The sequence below is a fragment of the Rana temporaria genome, chromosome 6 (genome assembly GCF_905171775.1).
Source record: "Rana temporaria chromosome 6, aRanTem1.1, whole genome shotgun sequence".
NCBI classification, from domain to species: domain Eukaryota; kingdom Metazoa; phylum Chordata; class Amphibia; order Anura; family Ranidae; genus Rana; species Rana temporaria.
This window is the reverse complement of record NC_053494.1, coordinates 207,762,312-207,779,994: the sequence shown is the minus strand read 5'-3', so window position 1 is coordinate 207,779,994 and position 17,683 is coordinate 207,762,312. Positions and strand designations below refer to the sequence as shown.

The following is a 17,683-nucleotide window of genomic DNA, read 5'->3' as shown; positions in this document are numbered from 1 at the left end:
TGGCAACATGTTCCTCCGACATAGGAAACACAATGACTGGCCAGGGACCTGAGGGACCGCCTGTTGAACTGTTTGGCAATGTGTTTCCTGTGTCGATGGGAGGGACTCCGTCTCTCAAGGGCTGTCCTGGAAGACGACTGGGGAAATACTCTACGCATTATACGCTCATATGCAAAATTCCTAAACCGCATGTTTTTTTTTTCCGATCCACTGTACCTTAGTAATCCTTTATGTTACTGGCCGCTTCCTGTGTATGGATTCATCGGGTAGTGTGCGGTAGACATGTGCAATTCGTTTTGTTTCTAATTCGTTTTTTTACGAAAAATTCGGAAATTCGTTAATTACGAATTTTCGTATTTACAAATTTTTTATTTACGAATTTTTGGACTTTCGAAAATTTTGAATTTAAAAATCGAAAATTGAAAAAAAAAATTCAAATTTCAAATTATTCAATTTCCGAATTTTCGTATTTCCGAATTTCGAAAATTCGAAATGGAAAAATTTCGAATTTTTCAATTTTCGAATTTCGAATTTTTCAATTCGAAATTCGAGAATTGAAAAATTTGAAAATTTTTCAATTTTCGAAATCCCGAATTTCGAATTTTTCAATTTTCGAAATCTCGTATTTCCGAATATTTTCGTATTTCCGAATTTTCGTATTTCGAAAATTAAAAAATGTGAAAATCGAAATTTCGAAAACTGAAAAATGCGAAAATTCGAAAAATGCGAAAATTCGAAATTTCGAAAAATTCGAAAATTGAAAAATTCGAAATGTCAAAAATTCAAAAATTTAAAAAAAATTTAAATGTCAAAAAATCGGAAATCTGAAAATTTTTAGAAATTTCAGAATTTACGAAAAAATAAAAAAACCAATGAAACAAAAACAGAAAAAAGAATTTTTCGAATTTCCCGAATTTACGAAAAAATAAAAAAAACGAAAATAATATAAACGAAAAAAACAATTTTTTTGGCAGTGCACATGTCTAGTTTGCGGGTATTCCGTCACTTCCTCGATCCATATACCTTAGTAATCCTTTATGTTACTGGCTGCTTCCTGTATATGGATTCATCGGGTAGTGTGCGGGTATTCCCTCATTGTCCCTGACAGTGACTCGAGCTGGGCATCGCCGCTTAGTGAAGGATTGGCTCATGCGGCTCGGCTGCTCTAGTCCTGCAAAGAGAACTGAGTTCCTGCTGTGAAAAAAGTGCAGGAACTCTGTTCCCACGCGTTCCCGCAGGACTTGAGCCCTGGTCATAGCTAAAGCTTGTTATGGAAATGGGTTCCTTGTGCACTGTACGTACCTCATTGCCTGCATGTCAAGGCATCACTTACCATAAGCAAAGATGGCGTCCCAGGCCTCGACAAAACGTCCCCAGTAAGGAAGCCAATTTCTGGTCCAGGGAGGTAGCCGCTCAATCACCACCTCGTTCTCCAACATGATTCCAACCGAGCTGATAAGTTTCTGAATTTCATCTGCAACCTCCCTTCTCAGACAGCCCAGCCGGGTCTCAAATATTACCCCACAGATGCCTGTGACAAAACACAATTTTTAAAAATGATATGTAGTGCACCCCCTAGGAAGCCGCAAATAACTGGGATCCCCCACCCTGCACAGCCAGGCACACAGAATCTCCACAGGCACTCAGAGTCAGAGAACAATCCGTGATTTTGTTTTTGTATTGAGGGGTAATAACTTGGCTAGGGATTAGAGATTATGGGATGTCCACTTGACTTCAGAACAACTTCAGGGACAACTCTTCCTATATACAGCTCTATATACACTCCATAGCTCCCAACTGTCCATGATTTGAAGGGACTGTCCCTGATTTGGATTAATGTCCCTCTTTCCTCCTCATTTGTCCCTCATTTCGCTCCGATCTATAGAGTTGTATATAAAATGCACTTTTTATCTATCAAAAAGTGTTTCCCAGTGCTAAACCTTTCATCTGATTTGTAAATTGCTGCATTTGTACATTTTAAAAGCCAATATAAAGGAATAGTAGTGGTAAAAAAAAGTCCTTGTTTTGGTTAATTTTCCTTTAAGGGGGTGTGGCAGGGGGGTGTGTCCTATGCCTACATACGTTTGCTAGTAGGTGTCCCTCATTCCCATCTCAAAATGTTGGGAGGTATGACACTCCACTTCTTCCTCCAGCACTCACTTGCTTGCAGAACTCAACTGGAACACTGTACAGAAGATCAAAGCAAAAGCCTATTATAGGCTGGAAACCGAGGCCCCTTGGTTGTGTAGCAAAAGTTCAGCTCACATTCAGTGTCCAGCTTGCATTCCTCCTGTGGCTACTGATCCCAGCACCACCTCTTCAGGCCTGCCAACCCACCTGGCTGAAGCTGCCCCTTTCACTAGCCCTCCAGCCTAACTTCTCTCCACAGTCCTCCAGACTGACATCAGCTCACCCGGTTGACTCTCAGGAGATCTCTCGGACGTGCTGAACTGTTCCTGCTGTCCTCTTCTTGCTCCCGTGCCTCCAGGGAGGGCTTTCTCCATGTGTTTTGGGGGATCCTTCCAGCATCCGAGCCCCAGGTCCGAAATGACCCCCCCCCCAGACTAGGGGGCGCCCTCAAGGGCCACCGACAGCCTCTTTAGCACTCCATCTCCAACCTGACTGCCCCTGTTGGCATGACTTATGTCTATTTTTGAGGTGAGTTTGCCCCCTGCTAGCCTATTTGCTAGGAATTGACTGAGGCTTTCATAAATATGACAGGTAGCTCCACCTAACCTTCACCCACTATGTCTAGAACATTCACCAATGTCCCAGAAAACAGGGGTAGGCAACAAAGAAGTTGCTTGTCGAGTCATCCAGCCATGAGTCTCTAAACCCTGACCCAGATTCACAACCCAGGCCTGGCTCTCAGTCAAGCCAATTTGCCTACTCTAACAACCGACCTATTTACATCTAGCACACTACAGGGTGCTACACTCACCCCCCCCCCCCTAGAAAACAGCCTGTCCCAACGGCTGTAAAAATACAAAAATGACTCCTGCGCCCAGAAAATAAACAGGGCATACCATAAGAAATATAAAGGAGGGGAAAAAGCAACAAACTTGGAAGGGGCCATGTACAAATAAATATCATTATCAAGAGTATACAATTTATCCAAAACCCATATATACAGTAGTTGCAAATATTTCAACATTGCATATACTCCATAAATAGTTCTTGTACATTATTAGGCAGATTCACAGAGACTTACGACGGCGTATCAGTAGATACGCCGTTGTAAGTCCGAATCCGCGCCGTCGTATCTTTAAGCGTATACTCAAATTGAGATACGATTCTCTGTTGCTAAGGTACGACCGGCGTAAGTCTCCTACGCCGTCGTATCTTAGCTGCATATTTACGCTGGCTGCTAGGGGCATGTACGTCGATTTACGCCGAGAATATGTAAATGAGCAAGATACGCCTATTCACGAACGTATGTACGCCCGTCGCAGTAAGCTATGCCGGTTACGTAAGGCGTTTTGCAGGCGTAAAGATAAACCACCAAAAAGATGCCGCAGCCAATGTTAAGTATGGACGTCGGAACAGCCTTTGAATTTCACGTCGTTTACGTCGTTTGCGTAAGCCGATTCAGAATGGGGTTGGGCGTAGGTTACTTTCACGTCGAAAGCATTGACTATTTGCGACGTGATTTTGAGCATGCGCACTGGTATACGTTCGTTAGGCGCGTCATTTACGTGGGGTCAGGATTCATTACCATACAACATGCCCACTACAGCCTACTTTGAATTACGCACGCTTACGCCGGCCCATTTACACTATGCCGCCGTTACTTATGCCCCGTACACACCATCACTTTATGTGATGAAAAAAAATGACATTTTCTGTAAAGTAAAAAATTACGTTTTTGAAACTTCAATTTTCAAAGACGAAGTTGCCTACACACCATCGTTTTTCTCACAATGTTCTAGCAAAGCGAGGTAACGTTCTCTCCACTTTTTCCATTGAAGCTCGCTTCATAACTAGCTTCTGGGCATGCGCGGGTGAAAAAACGTCATTTTAAACAATGTTTTTTGCTACACACGGTCAATTTCTGTGAAGTAAAAAATGACGTTTTGAAAAACGACACATAAAATTGAAGCATGCTTCAATTTTTTTTTGTCGTTTTTTACAAGACATAAAACAACGTTTTCCCCCACACACAGTCATTTAAAGTGACGTTTTTAAAAACGTAATATTTTTTCATCCCATAAAGTGATGGTGTGTACGGGGCATTAGGACACAAGTTCTTTGTGAATACAGTACTTGCCTCTCTAACTTACGGCGGCGTAGCGTATATGAGATGCGCTACGCCCGCCTAAAGTTAGGCACATCTACCTGAATCTGGCTATATCTCTCTACACGTTTCCCGAGACAACAGTCAACACACAGAAGTAAAAACTCATTAATCTGCAAGGGGAAACCAGGTCGTTAGAAATGGGGAAAAAAAGGGGGGGTCTTTTTACACTTATTTGGGAACCTATTTTCCCCCCTTTTTTTCTCCCTGTCCACATGGACTAGTTGGCATTTCCTTTGTTGTTTGTTTTTTGGGGTTATGTCATAATATTTTACTGCTGGGATCAATATCCAGCATTGTGTTGTTTCTTGATATCTTATTTGAACTATAAGTTCACCTATGGAATCGCCCCTCCCACTTTTTTTTAACCCATTTCTAACGACCTGGTTTCTCCTTGCTGATATGAGTTTTTACTTCCCCTGAGGAAGTGGGTGTTGTCTCTGGAAACACGTTGAGAGATATTGTTACTTTTAATGATGAAGGACTCCAGTTTTATGGACTATATGCTATGTTGAAATCTTTGGTTGGGACTTTTCAGAGGCATGCTAGTAAAAAGCGTTCATGTGTATTATAGCGGCAGTTCCACAGGGTGGGAAGAATACACTGACTTACTTTCAAAGGCAAACTTATACATCAGTCCAGCCACATTTGTCACCACCAGTCCCGACTGACTCTCTGCTCTCAGCTCTCTGATCTTGTCCAGCAGATCAGGGACCACCTCGTTCAGTGTGTCGATGTATCGCACTGCATCGGTTGGCTTCAGCATCTTCTGGTTGAGCACTGAGCGCAGGGTTTGCCATCGATGGCCCTGTCTTTGTAAATAAATGACGTTCATTATTGGAGTTTACATATGGTATATTTTAAAGAGTAAGTTCAGCTTTTCACAAAAAAGGTAAAGTGAACTAACTCCAAATATCCTGGTCACCCTCTTGGACCTCACTGTACATGGCAGTTGTGATGTGCCATGCTGCCAGTGCAAGGGTCTGTACACAGCCCTGAAATGAGTAGCCATTATAATGCTCAAAATCGCAAGCACTCCAGCCATGTGACCGTGCAATTGAGGCTTCTACTTGTAAGATGTCCTCATCTGGTCGTGCTGACCAGCAGCATGTTAAAGCCCCAGTTATTTGACAGCTGCTGGTCTCATTCCAGCATCCTGGTTTTAGTTGTGATACATTCTCTCTGTCTGTCCACCTGCAAAGTGATTGATGTGGTCAGTCTCTGGGTGGAGACCAAACCTGATTTAAGCCAGTCAAGCCTGCAGTCTCATGCTTGTGATAGCATGTGTAATACTTGATCAAGCTACCTGTATGTTTGCCCTGTTCTACTAGATTGGATTAGCTCATTGATGACCTTGTATGGAATATTAACTACTCTCTGAAATCTGCCTGCATTTTGACCTGTTTGCTTTGCTCAGTTTGTCATGTTACAACCAAGCCTGCCAGTTTTTTAGGAGGACCTGAACGGGCGCTCCGTGCTCCTCTATGGAGCCGCGGATGTCAGCGGTGACATGCCCGCTGACATCCGACCCGCTCCGATCCGCCAAAGTGTGACAGAAGAAAAACCTACGTGTTCATCTGATCCCCCCATAGGGGAGAGCGGAGAAAAGACAGGGCGGTCCCTGCACAGTGTGCGGGGACCACCCTGTCATCCGCAGGCTCAGCGGGGATCAACGGAGCGATCCCCGCTGAGCAAGTGGAGGTTCACGGGGCGGATCATTACTGATCCGCCCCGTGTGAAAGGGGCCTTAGGCAGTTTTCTCCAGAAGATGTCCCAATAGTAACATTTCCCCTCACCTCTTGTTCTGGTGACAACCCTAAAACTTTGAATTTGTAACCACTTTTTGTCTGAGGTCCAGTTCAACCCACAAAAATGCACTCCAGGTCCGTTCCGAATGCATTTTTCCGTGCACGTTTTTAAAGGGGAGCTCCACCTTTTTTTTTGTTTATTAAAAGTTAGTAGCTACAAAAAGTGTAGCTGCTGGCTTTTAATTAACAGACACTTACCTGCTCCACGGTTGCAGCGACGTGCCGGCCGGGGCTCTGCTCCCCCCCCAAAAAAATTACATGCCAAATGTGGCATGTAAGGGGGCGAGGAGTGGATTAAGCGGAAGTTCCATTTTTGGGTGGAACTCCGCTTTAACCGGTTCCCGACCGCCGCATGTATATGTACGTCCACAGAATGGCACGTACAGGCATATGGGCGTACATGTACGTCCCTGCCTTTCCGCGATCTGGGACGAGGGCGCGGCTATTCGTTTATAGCCGCCCCCTCGCGATCGCTCCCTGGAGCTGAAGAACGGGGAGAGCTGTATGTAAACACGGCTTCCCCGTGCTTCACTGTGGCGGCTGCATCGATCGTGTCATCCCTTTTATAGGGAGACACAATCGATGACGTCAGTCCTACAGCCACACCCCCCTACAGTTGTAAACACACACTAGGTGAAACATAACTCCTTCAGCGCCCCCTGTGGTTAACTCCCAAACTGCAACTGTCATTTTCACAATAAACAATGCAATTTAAATGCATTTTTTGCTGTGAAAATGACAATGGTTCCAAAAATGTGTCAAAATTGTCCGAAGTGTCCGCCATAATGTCGCAGTCACTAAAAAAAAAATCGCTGATCGCCGCCATTAGTAGTAAAAAAAAAATAATCGATAAAAATGCAACAAAACTATCCCCTATTTTGTAAACGCTATAAATTTTTCGCAAACCAATCGATAAACGCTTATTGCGATTTTTTTTTAACAAAAATAGGTAGAAGAATACGTATCGGCCTAAACTGAGGAAAAAAAAAATTATATATGTTTTTGGGGGATATTTATTATAGCAAAAAGTAAAAAATATTGAATTTTTTTCAAAATTGTCGCTCTATTTTTGTTTATAGCGCAAAAAATAAAAACCGCAGAGGTGATCAAATACCACCAAAAGAAAGCTCTATTTGTGGGGAAAAAAGGACGTCAATTTTGTTTGGAAGCCACGTCGCACGACCGCGCAATTGTCTGTTAAAGCGACGCAGTGCCAAATCGCAAAACCTGGCCTGGGCATTTAGCTGCCTAAAGGTCCGGGGCTTAAGTGGTTAATGCACTGTGAAACATTTTTAATGTGTTTCCAGATGCTTTTTTTCTTATTTTTCCTGTTTTTGTTCACAGTACTGGGGTCTGGTGTGTTTTTTTGCATTCTGGTGCATTTTTGATGCGTTTTACTGCGTTCCAGTACAGTCCAGTGCAGGAAAAATGCAGCATGTTGTACTTTTTTTGTCTGGAACTGGAACACCCTGGAACTGACCACACTATGAAATATGCCATTGGAAACCATATAACCTACTTTTCATGTTTTTTTGATGCATTGATAAATAAATAAATCGCACTGGACCGCATGTGGTATGAACTGGACCTTAGCAATAATGGCCACAAGGACAAATAAAGAGGGTAAATATCCCAAGCAGGAACACAGAGACGGAAATTATAAAGTGCCAGGGTTGCTTTAACTTTTCCACATTCCATCCAAAAAAAAGGTAAAATTTGGTATTGTTTCTGTAATAGTCTTGGCAAACCTCAGCCAAAAATACTCACTCACTCAGCGGTCCGTAGAAATGACCCCGAAGGTCTCGATGTCCCTTCCATAGATCCATGGTGGCCCTCATTGGGTACTTGCCTTCCTGCTTTAAGAGAGTCTCCAAGATGTCAGGGCCAGCGATATTGACCGTGCGATAATGCGACAAGGTAGACACCCATATTGGTCCGTACTTCTTTTTAAGTTTTGCCTGAAACAATGACCACAAATGATGCATCATACTACTACAGCTATACCTATCCCATACCTCCCAACTTTTTTTAAATGGGAATGAGGGACACCTATCAGCAAAAGTATGCTGGCATAGTACACACCCCTTGCCACGCCCCCTTAAAGGAGAATTGTGCAAAAAAACAAGATTGGTTAAACACACAAGTGCTTTTTTTACCACCACTATTCCTTTATATTGGCTTTTCAAATTGACAAATGCAGCAATTTAGAAATCAGATGAAAGGTCTAGCGCTGGAAAACACTTTTTGATAAAAATAAGTACATTTTATGTACATGGTAGAACATTTTCAGCCAACATTCACCAAACCATGTGGTTTTTCAGCTCTTTACCGTCACCCTTTGGTGTCAAAAGTGTCCGAAGTGTCCGCCATAATGTCGCAGTACCGAAAAAAAAAATCGCTGATCGCCGCCATTACTAGTAAAAAAAAATATTAATAAAAATGCCCTAAAAATACACCCTATTTTGTAAACGCTATAACTTTTGCGCAAACCAATCAATAAACGCTTATTGCGATTAATTTTTTTACGAAAAATATGTAGAAGAATACGTATCGGCCTAAACTGAGGAAAAAAAATAGTTTTTTTATAGATTTTTGGGGGATATTTATTATAGCAAAAAGTAAAAAATATTGAATTTTTTTCAAAATTGTCGCTCTATTTTGGTTTATAATGCAAAAACTAAAAACCGCAGAGGTGATCAAATACCACCAAAAGAAAGCTCTATTTGTGGGAAAAAAAGGACGGCAATTTTGTTTGGGAGCCACGTCACACGGCCGCGCAATTGTCAGTTAAAGCGACGGCAGTGCCGAATCGCAAAAAGTGCTCTGGTCTTTGACCAGCAATATGGTTCGGGGGTTAATGAATAAAATAAAATAAAAAATAAACAGTAAAGTTAGCCCCAATTTTTTTATATAATGGGAAAGATTTTACGCCACGAGAATCGTGAAAAAAAACGCGATCTTTATTCTAAAGTAAAAAAATTGTGATTCCCATTTTGGCCAGAATCGTTCAGTTCTACTCCCTTTATATGCTGTCCAAGGGGGACAGAAATTAGAAATGGTTCTGAAAATAATTTGTATGATTCCACAATGATTGGACATTTTCAGTGGAGGAAGGAACTCACCCAGGGAATTTGCTTCTTTGCCACTAATATAATTGAAAATTATTATCCCCCCCCCCCCCATGATGTGGATGAACGCACATAAAGCAATCTCACTCAGAATGTTGTCATTTAATGAATTAAAAGTATTGCAACAGTATCATGGACTTTGGTTTTTCTTATCTGTTTTACCCTTACCCAATATGTTACTGTCAAATAATATTGCCAGCCAACTTCCACACTGTGATGACACAGCAGTCATTCACTCAGCGAGGAAATGCCAAGTCCTTGGCTGGATCGTGAACCACATTCAGGCATAACACAATGGGGGCCCAGATCCACGTACCTCGGCGCATATATAAGTCCGGCGTAGCGTATCTCAGATACACTACGCCGCCGTAACTTACAGCATATTTTCCGTATCCACAAAGAATTTGCGCCGTAAGTTACGGCGGCGTAGGACGCGCAATTCAAATGGATAAGATGTGGGCGTGTTTTATGGTAATTCATCTTGACCCCACGTAAATTACGTTTTTTTTTTTAACGGCGCATGCGCCGTCCGTGGGGGTATCCCAGTGCGCAATGCTTGAAATCACGTTGCAAATAGTCAATGCTTTCGACGTGAACGTAATTTACGCAAAGCCCTATTCGCGAACGTTTTACGCAAACGACGGAAAATTCGACGCTGGCCCGACGTCCTTACTTAACATTGCGTACGCCTCATAGAGCAGGGGTAACGTTACGCCGAAAAAAGCCTTACGTAAACGACGTCAAAAAATGCGCCGGTCGGACGTACGTTTGTGGATCGCCGTATCTAGCTCATTTGCATACTCTACGCGGAAATCAATGGAAGCGCCACCTAGCGGCCAGCGTAAATATGCACCTAAGATCCGACGGCGTACTAAGACGTACGTCAGTCGGATCGAGCCCACATTCAGTCGTATCTTGTTTTGTGGATACAAAACAAAGATACGACGGGGCATCGTAGAAATTACGCGGCGTATCAATAGATACGCCGGCGTGATTTCTTTGTGGATCTGGGCTGGGGTCTTTTTATAAAGGGATCGCTTGGCTTTTTTTTGGCCAAATTTTGTCCCATTATGGATTTTTTAGCCTAATTATAAACAAATGTTGTTTTTTTATTGCTAATGAAATCTAACATTTGCCCTAATCCAAGCTCGGCTTTTGCTTATCGTCCTCCAATAATTTTGGGGAATTTTTGACAATTGTTAACCACATATATATTGGCAGAATGGCTCGTGTGGGCAAAGCAACTTACCTGTACGTTGCTATGAAAATCCTGCCATGCGGGCGCGCGTGCTTGCTGCGAGCTCTGTTACCGTGCCCCGTGAAACCCGCGGACTCATTGTCCGCTGGTGTCCCGTGATCGTGTCCCTGTTCTGCCTAGTGACAGGACAGTGATCTAGTGCTCCCTCTCATCGGGAGCAGTAATCACTGTCGTGTCACTCCCTCGTAGCCCATCCTCCCCATAGTTAGAATCACCCCCAAGTGGTTAACCCCTTCCCTGCCAGTGTCATTTACACAGTAATCGGTGCATTTTTATAGCACTGATCGCTGTATAAATGTGAATGGTCCCAAAATAGCGTCAAAAGTGTCCGCCATAATGTTGCAGTCACGATAAAATTCGCAGATAGCCGCCATTATTAGTAAAAAATTTATTAATAATAAAAATGCCATAAAACTCCCCCCTATTTTGTAGACGCTATGGCCCAGATTCACAAAACACTGACGCCGACGTATCTCGAGATACGCCGCGTAAGTGTAAGTATGTGCCGTCGTATCTATGCGCCGTGCCAACAAAACTAGATACGCCTGAAAATAGGCTTCATCCGACCGACGTAACTTTCCTACGCCGGCGTATCGTTGGCGCATATTTACGCTGGCCGCAAGTGGTACTCCCATTGATTTCCTATTCACCTATGCAAATGAGTGAGATACGCCGATTCACGAACGTACTTGTGCCCGGCGCTTGATATACGTGCTTTGCGTAAGTCCTACGTCCGGTGTAAAGTTATTCCCCATATATGAGGCGCAAGTCATGCAAAGGTATGGACCAGGGAACACAGCCGTTGTATTTTACGACGTTTATGTAGTACATGAATAGGGCTGGGTGTAGGTTACATTCACGTCGTAGGCAGTGATTCAACGTATCTTAGGCAGTTGTTTCGACGTGATTCTGAGCATGTGCACTGGGATGCGTCCATGCATTATGACGCTCAGTCCTTCATTTACATGGGGTCAAGCCTCATTAGCATGGCTCACGCTCACTTTCACCTACGCTGGCTTACGCTGAGAAAACCCAGCGTATCTTTAACAGTGACTGGGGGCGAGTGCTTTGTGAATCCTGTGCTTGCATCTGTGCGCTGCGTCGGCGTAGTGTAAATATTCGATACGCTAGGCCGGCATGAATATGCGCCAATGTATGTGAATACGGGCCTAGAACTTTTGTGCAAAGCAATCAATATACGCTTATTGCGATTTTTTTTTTTTTTACCAAAAATATGTAGCAGAATGCATATCGGCCTAAACCAAGGGAAAAAAGTAGTTTTTTTATAAGTTTTGGGGGATATTTATTATAGCAACATTTTAAAAATATTGCTTTTTTTTTCAAAATTGTCACAGTTTGTTTGTTTTATAGCACAAAAAAAAAAAAAAACGCAGAGGTGATCAAATACCACCAAAAGAAAGCTCTATTTGTGGAAAAAAAAACATGGGTACAACGTCGCACGATCGCGCAATTGTCAGTTAAAGCGACGCAGTGCCGAATCGCAAAAAGTGCTCTGGTCAGGAAGGGGGCAAATTCTTCCGGGGCTGAAGTGGTTAAGGAAATGCATTCATAAAGAGGAGTACTTGAGAACAAAATATTTGCATGTAACATCCAACATACCTTTTAACTTTTGAAATTTGATAAAGAGGGAGGGATATTCGGATGCAGAAGACAAGCATGGTGCCCAAAATGGGCATGGATAAGATGCACTGAATATTGGACATGGCTAAAAGCCCAAATTAAAAATCATCCCCTGCAGTGGGGCTGTGCCTGAACTGCAAGGGTTCATTTCTCATTTTGTCAAGAGGAGAGGGGGAAACACTTACTCGATCCTCCATTCCACCAGCAGATGGCGCTCCCCCACACTCTGGCGATGGACTGCCCTCTGTATCAACATGTCCGCTGCTGAGCTATCAACCCTGCTTCAGTCTTGATGACATCAGGACCCTAGACCCCTGGAGCATGTATTCATTTATCACAGGTACTTATAAAGCACCGTCAATTTACATAGCGCTTTACATACGCACTATATAACCAAAAGTATTGGGATGCCTGCCTTTACACGCACATGAACTCTAATGGCATCCCAGTTGTAACGACACCCCGAGTATGAAAGGGGTTAGAGTCATTTAGGACATTCCATACCCGAACTCAAAGGCAGCTACTGAACACTCCAATCAGCCGAACAAGAAACCCATGAGAATAATTCTCCACCAAGTACGAGACGAGGCTCTGTATTGAGGGTCAAGCAGGAATCAGACTCTTTATTAGAACCAGAATACAAGTTTTATATACAGTAGAAGAGGAGGTGTATGCCTCCTGCTCATATTACTCTGAAAATACACCTGTAACCAGAAACCTAATTAACATGAGCTCATTAACTAATCCCTTTAACCACTTTCTTACTGGGCACATATACCCCCTTCCTGACCAGAGGACTTTTTGCGATTCGGCACTGCGTCGCTTTAACTGACAATTGCGCGGTCGTGCGACGTGGCTCCCAAACAAAATTGACGTCCTTTTTTTCCCACAAATAGAGCTTTCTTTTGCTGGTATTTGATCACCTCTGCGGTTTTTATTTTTTGCGCTATAAACAAAAATAGAGCGACAATTTTGAAAAAAAAATAATATTTTTTACTTGTTGCTGTAATAAATAGCTCAATTTTTTTTTTTATTTGTTTTTTTTTTCTCAGTCTAGGCCGATACATATTCTACATATTTTTGGTAAAAAAAAAAATCGCAATAAGCGACTGGTTTGCGCAAAAGTTATAGCGCCTACAAAATAGGGGACAGAATTATTATTATTTTTTTTATACTAGTAATGGCGGCGATCGGTACTGCGACATTATGGCGGACACATCGGACACTTTTGACACATTTTTGGCACCATTCACATTTATACTGCGATCAGTGCTATAAATATGCACTAATTACTGTATAAATGTGACTGGCATTGAAGGGGTTAACACTAGGGGGTGAGGAAGGGGTTAAATGTGTACCCTATATAGTGTTACTAACCGTGGGGGGAGGGGACTGACTGGGGGAGGTGACCGATCTGTGTCCCTATGTACAAGAGACACAGATCGGTCCCCTCTCTCCCTGACAGGACATGGATCTGTGTGTTTACACACACAGATCCATGTCCTTCTCTCTGTAACCGCCGATCGCGGGAGCCAGGCAGACATCGCAGGTGCCAGGCACGCGCATTGGCATCCCCCGCGCGCCCCCCAGTGGCCAGGAGGAGTAAAAACACGGCCTCCCAGCGATTTAGAGCCACCCTGCAGCCGTATAAAGTCGTACGGCCGTCGGGAAGTGGTTAAACAGCCTGGTCATTGTTATGATAAATCAGGATTTCACTACAGGTCAGACTTCTTGTCACTGAGCTTCACACAATAGATGATACATTATCATAAGTTTAAGCACAGGACATCTTCTCACAATAGCAGGAGCTCCGGTAGAAGTCGGCCCGTCTCCTACATTGTACAGAGGCCAATGTGATCACTGATCAGCTCTCTCAACTAACATGTTGAGTTCAGAATCAAACAAACCAAGAATAGTCTTTACATTTATCCTGGGAGATATTGTGGATAAATATTACTGTCCCATTTTAAGTAAACCAAGACATATTCTCAGTGTTCACCATTTTTTTTGGTCACCCCGTGCCCAAAAGTGACTCCTGTCACACCAGTCTTAGTCCGTAGGGTTCAATATTGAGTTGGCCCGCCCTTTGCAGCTATAACAGCTTCAACTCTTCTGGGAAGGCCGTCCGCAAGGTTTAGGGGTGTGTATTTTTGAGAACCAGGAGGTGATTACACTTCAATGCTAATTTGGCACAGGTTTGTATCCTGGGGTACAAGATCTATTTAAATGCAATGACCACAGCATGTCTACACCCCAGATGATGTCTCCTAAGACGAAACGCATCGGGCGGAGCCTTGCTTATGTCATTGCCTAAACCTACAGTCTGTTTTACAAGCTCTTTTTATCTAATCAAAATGTGAGTGTTCCTCTATTTTAATACATATTAGGGCTGTTACTGATTAAAATTTTCGTTTTTAAAATCGATTAATCGGCTAATTTCGATTAATTATAACGCACATACATTTTTTGGATCACCACCATATATAGTCTCCACTGTAATATCCACAGACATCTCCCCCACTGTAATATCCACAATCACCCCCACTGTAATATCCACAGACATCTCCCCCACTGTAATATCCACAATCACCCCCACTGTAATATCCACAGACATCTCCCCCACTGTAATATCCACAATCACCCCCACTGTAATATCCACAGACATCTCCCCCACTGTAATATCCACAATCACCCCCACTGTAATATCCACAGACATCTCCCCCACTGTAATATCCACAGACATCTCCCCCACTGTAATATCCACAGACTTCTCCCCACTGTAATATCCACAGACATCTCCCCCACTGTAATATCCACAGACATCTCCCCCACTGTAATATCCACAATCACCCCCACTGTAATACCCACAGACATCTCCCCCACTGTAATATCCACAATCACCCCCACTGTAATATCCACAGACATCTCCCCCACTGTAATATCCACAGACATCTCCCCCACTGTAATATCCACAGACATCTCCCCCACTGTAATATCCACAGACATCTCCCCCACTGTAATATCCACAGACATCTCCCCCACTGTAATATCCACAGACATCTCCCCCACTGTATAGGAAGATTAGTGCTTGCTTAGTCTTACCAGAGAAGCCGGCCGAACACGAGCAGTACATGTAGATATACGTCGGCAGAATGGCACGTACAGGCATATGGGCGTACATGTACGTCCCTGCCTTTCCGCGGGTCGGGGGTCCGATCGGGACACCCCCCCCCGCTACATGCAGCGGTCGGAAATCGTCGGGAAGCGATCGCGAGGGGGCGGCTATTTGTTTCTAGCCGCCCCCTCGCGATCGCTCCCCGGAGCTAAAGAACGGGGAGACCCGTATGTAAACACGGCATCCCCGTGCTTCACTGTGGCGGCTGCATCGATCGTGTCATCCCTTTTATAGGGAGACACAATCGATGACGTCACACCTACAGCCACACCCCCCTACAGTTGTAAACACACACTAGGTGAAGCATAACTCCTTCAGCTCCCCCTCTGGTCAACTCCCAAACTGCAACTGTCATTTTCACAATAAACAATGCAATTTAAATGCATTTTTTGCTGTGAAAATGACAATGGTCCCAAAAATGTGTCAAAATTGTCCGAAGTGTCCGCCATAATGTCGCAGTCACGAAAAAAATCGCTGATCGCCGCCATTAGTAGTAAAAAAAAAAATAATAATAAAACTATCCCCTATTTTGTAAACGCTATAAATTTTGCGCAAACCAATCGATAAACGCTTATTGCGATTTTTTTTTACCAAAAATAGGTAGAAGAATACGTATCGGCCTAAACTGAGGGGAAAAAAAATGTTTATATATGTTTTTGGGGGATATTTATTATAGCAAAAAGTTAAAAATATTATTTTTTTTCAAAATTGTCGCTTTATTTTTGTTTATAGCGCAAAAAATAAAAACCGCAGAGGTGATCAAATACCACCAAAAGAAAGCTCTATTTGTGGGAAGAAAAGGACGTCAATTTTGTTTGGGAGCCACGTCGCACGACCGCGCAATTGTCTGTTAAAGCGACGCAGTGCCGAATCGCAAAACCTGGCCTGGGCATTTAGCTGCCTAAAGGTCCGGGGCTTGAAGGGTCACTAAAGGAATTTTTTTTTTTTCAGCTAAATAGCTTCCTTTACCTTACTGCAGTCCTGGTTTCATGTCCTCATTGTTCGTTTTTGCTTTGATGTTGCTTTAATTCCTCTCTGTTCTGGACACTTCCTGGTTGTCTGTTTCCTGATCGCCACAATACTAGGAGATTTCTCACTGTGGTGACTAATCAAGGAGGTGTGATTAAAACCCCTCAGCACCAATCCAGTTTCGTTTTGCAAAACCTTCACTGCCCTCTATTGGCTCTCTGGCTCTGTACATCAGAGAACCAGGAAACAACAGCAAAAACTAAACTAAACTGCAGGCACATTATATGATTGATTTTTATCTATTTTTAATCATTTTTAAAAGGAATCAGTTAACTATTATGTCTCTATACTTTGTAAACAGTCATTTCAGCAAAAAAAAATGTTTTCCTTTAGTGACCCTTTAAGTGGTTAAGGTCACCATCTTGACCCCCACCCCCCCCCCCCGCGCGCTGTCCCCGATCTTACCTCTAGTTCATGCATGTGAAACAGATAGCCTCTCAGGAACACCCAGTAGATCAATTCCAGTTGGCTAGGTCCCGGCAAGTCGTCGATGGTCTTTAGGTTACTCCTGTTCTCCACTTTGTCTCCTGATACCCCCAGAGACCCCATGTGCCTCGTGCCTCTCAGCCTGCATGGTGATAGCTGGATAGAAGGATAGAAGACCCTGCTTATCCTGGAGATCATGGTGAAAGGGTTCCCTGTGTGGACGTGAATACAGCAGGATCCCTCCCACTGAATAGAGCAGGTCCGACAGGTAATTTTCACACACCTTTTCTTAGGAAACCCGACGCACCGGGTTCTGTGTTTTCAGATGTGAGCTTCAGACCAAAAATTAAAAAAATAAATAAAAAAATGTTCTATTGCGTCACCGAAAACAAGAACATTTCAGGTCAGCATTGGCTCTCTGGAATGCTGAGTCTTCTGTTATCTGGGACAATTGCAAAAGCAATGAAAAGATGGCAAACGTTCATGGAAAGTTCTCTGACTAACACAAAAATAACACAAAACATGACAACATCTAAATGCTCTGAGTGGTATAATAAAGCCTTCCTCTCTGATTCCCTGGGCTGAGATAAATGATCTACAACAGGGATCCTCAAACTGCCCTCCAGCTGTTGTAGAACTACACATCCCATGAGGCATTGTAACACACTGACATTCACAGACATGACTGGGCATGATGGGAATTGTAGTTCCTGAACAACTGGAGGGCCGTAGTCATAGGTGTGCGCAGCCTATTGTATTAGGGTGTGCACCCCAAAGCTCAAACACATATGCATGTGTATACAGTATATACTGCCGGTGTCAGTAGGGCAGAGTTGGGTGTCCGTGGGGCATTGGACGGTATCAGTAGTTTTTATTTTTACTATTTTATTTTTTATTATTTTTTACAATAACATTTATTTATTT

General features: G+C 43.2%; 1 protein-coding gene across 1 annotated transcript in view; it reads right to left on the bottom strand.

Annotated features, from left to right (window-relative positions):
- LOC120944214 (sterol 26-hydroxylase, mitochondrial-like) overlaps window positions 1-17,194 on the bottom strand; it is a 31,107-nt gene extending 13,913 nt beyond the window's left edge. Inside the window, exons 1-4 of the mRNA XM_040358175.1 lie at window positions 16,739-17,194; window positions 7,870-8,060; window positions 4,907-5,106; window positions 1,334-1,531 (exon numbers count right to left, since the gene is read on the bottom strand). Coding sequence (XP_040214109.1) covers window positions 1,334-1,531; window positions 4,907-5,106; window positions 7,870-8,060; window positions 16,739-16,957 — 808 coding nt within the window. The 5' untranslated portion in view covers window positions 16,958-17,194. The remainder of the gene's footprint in view (window positions 1-1,333; window positions 1,532-4,906; window positions 5,107-7,869; window positions 8,061-16,738) is intronic.
- Between the last annotated feature and the right edge of the window lie 489 nt (window positions 17,195-17,683).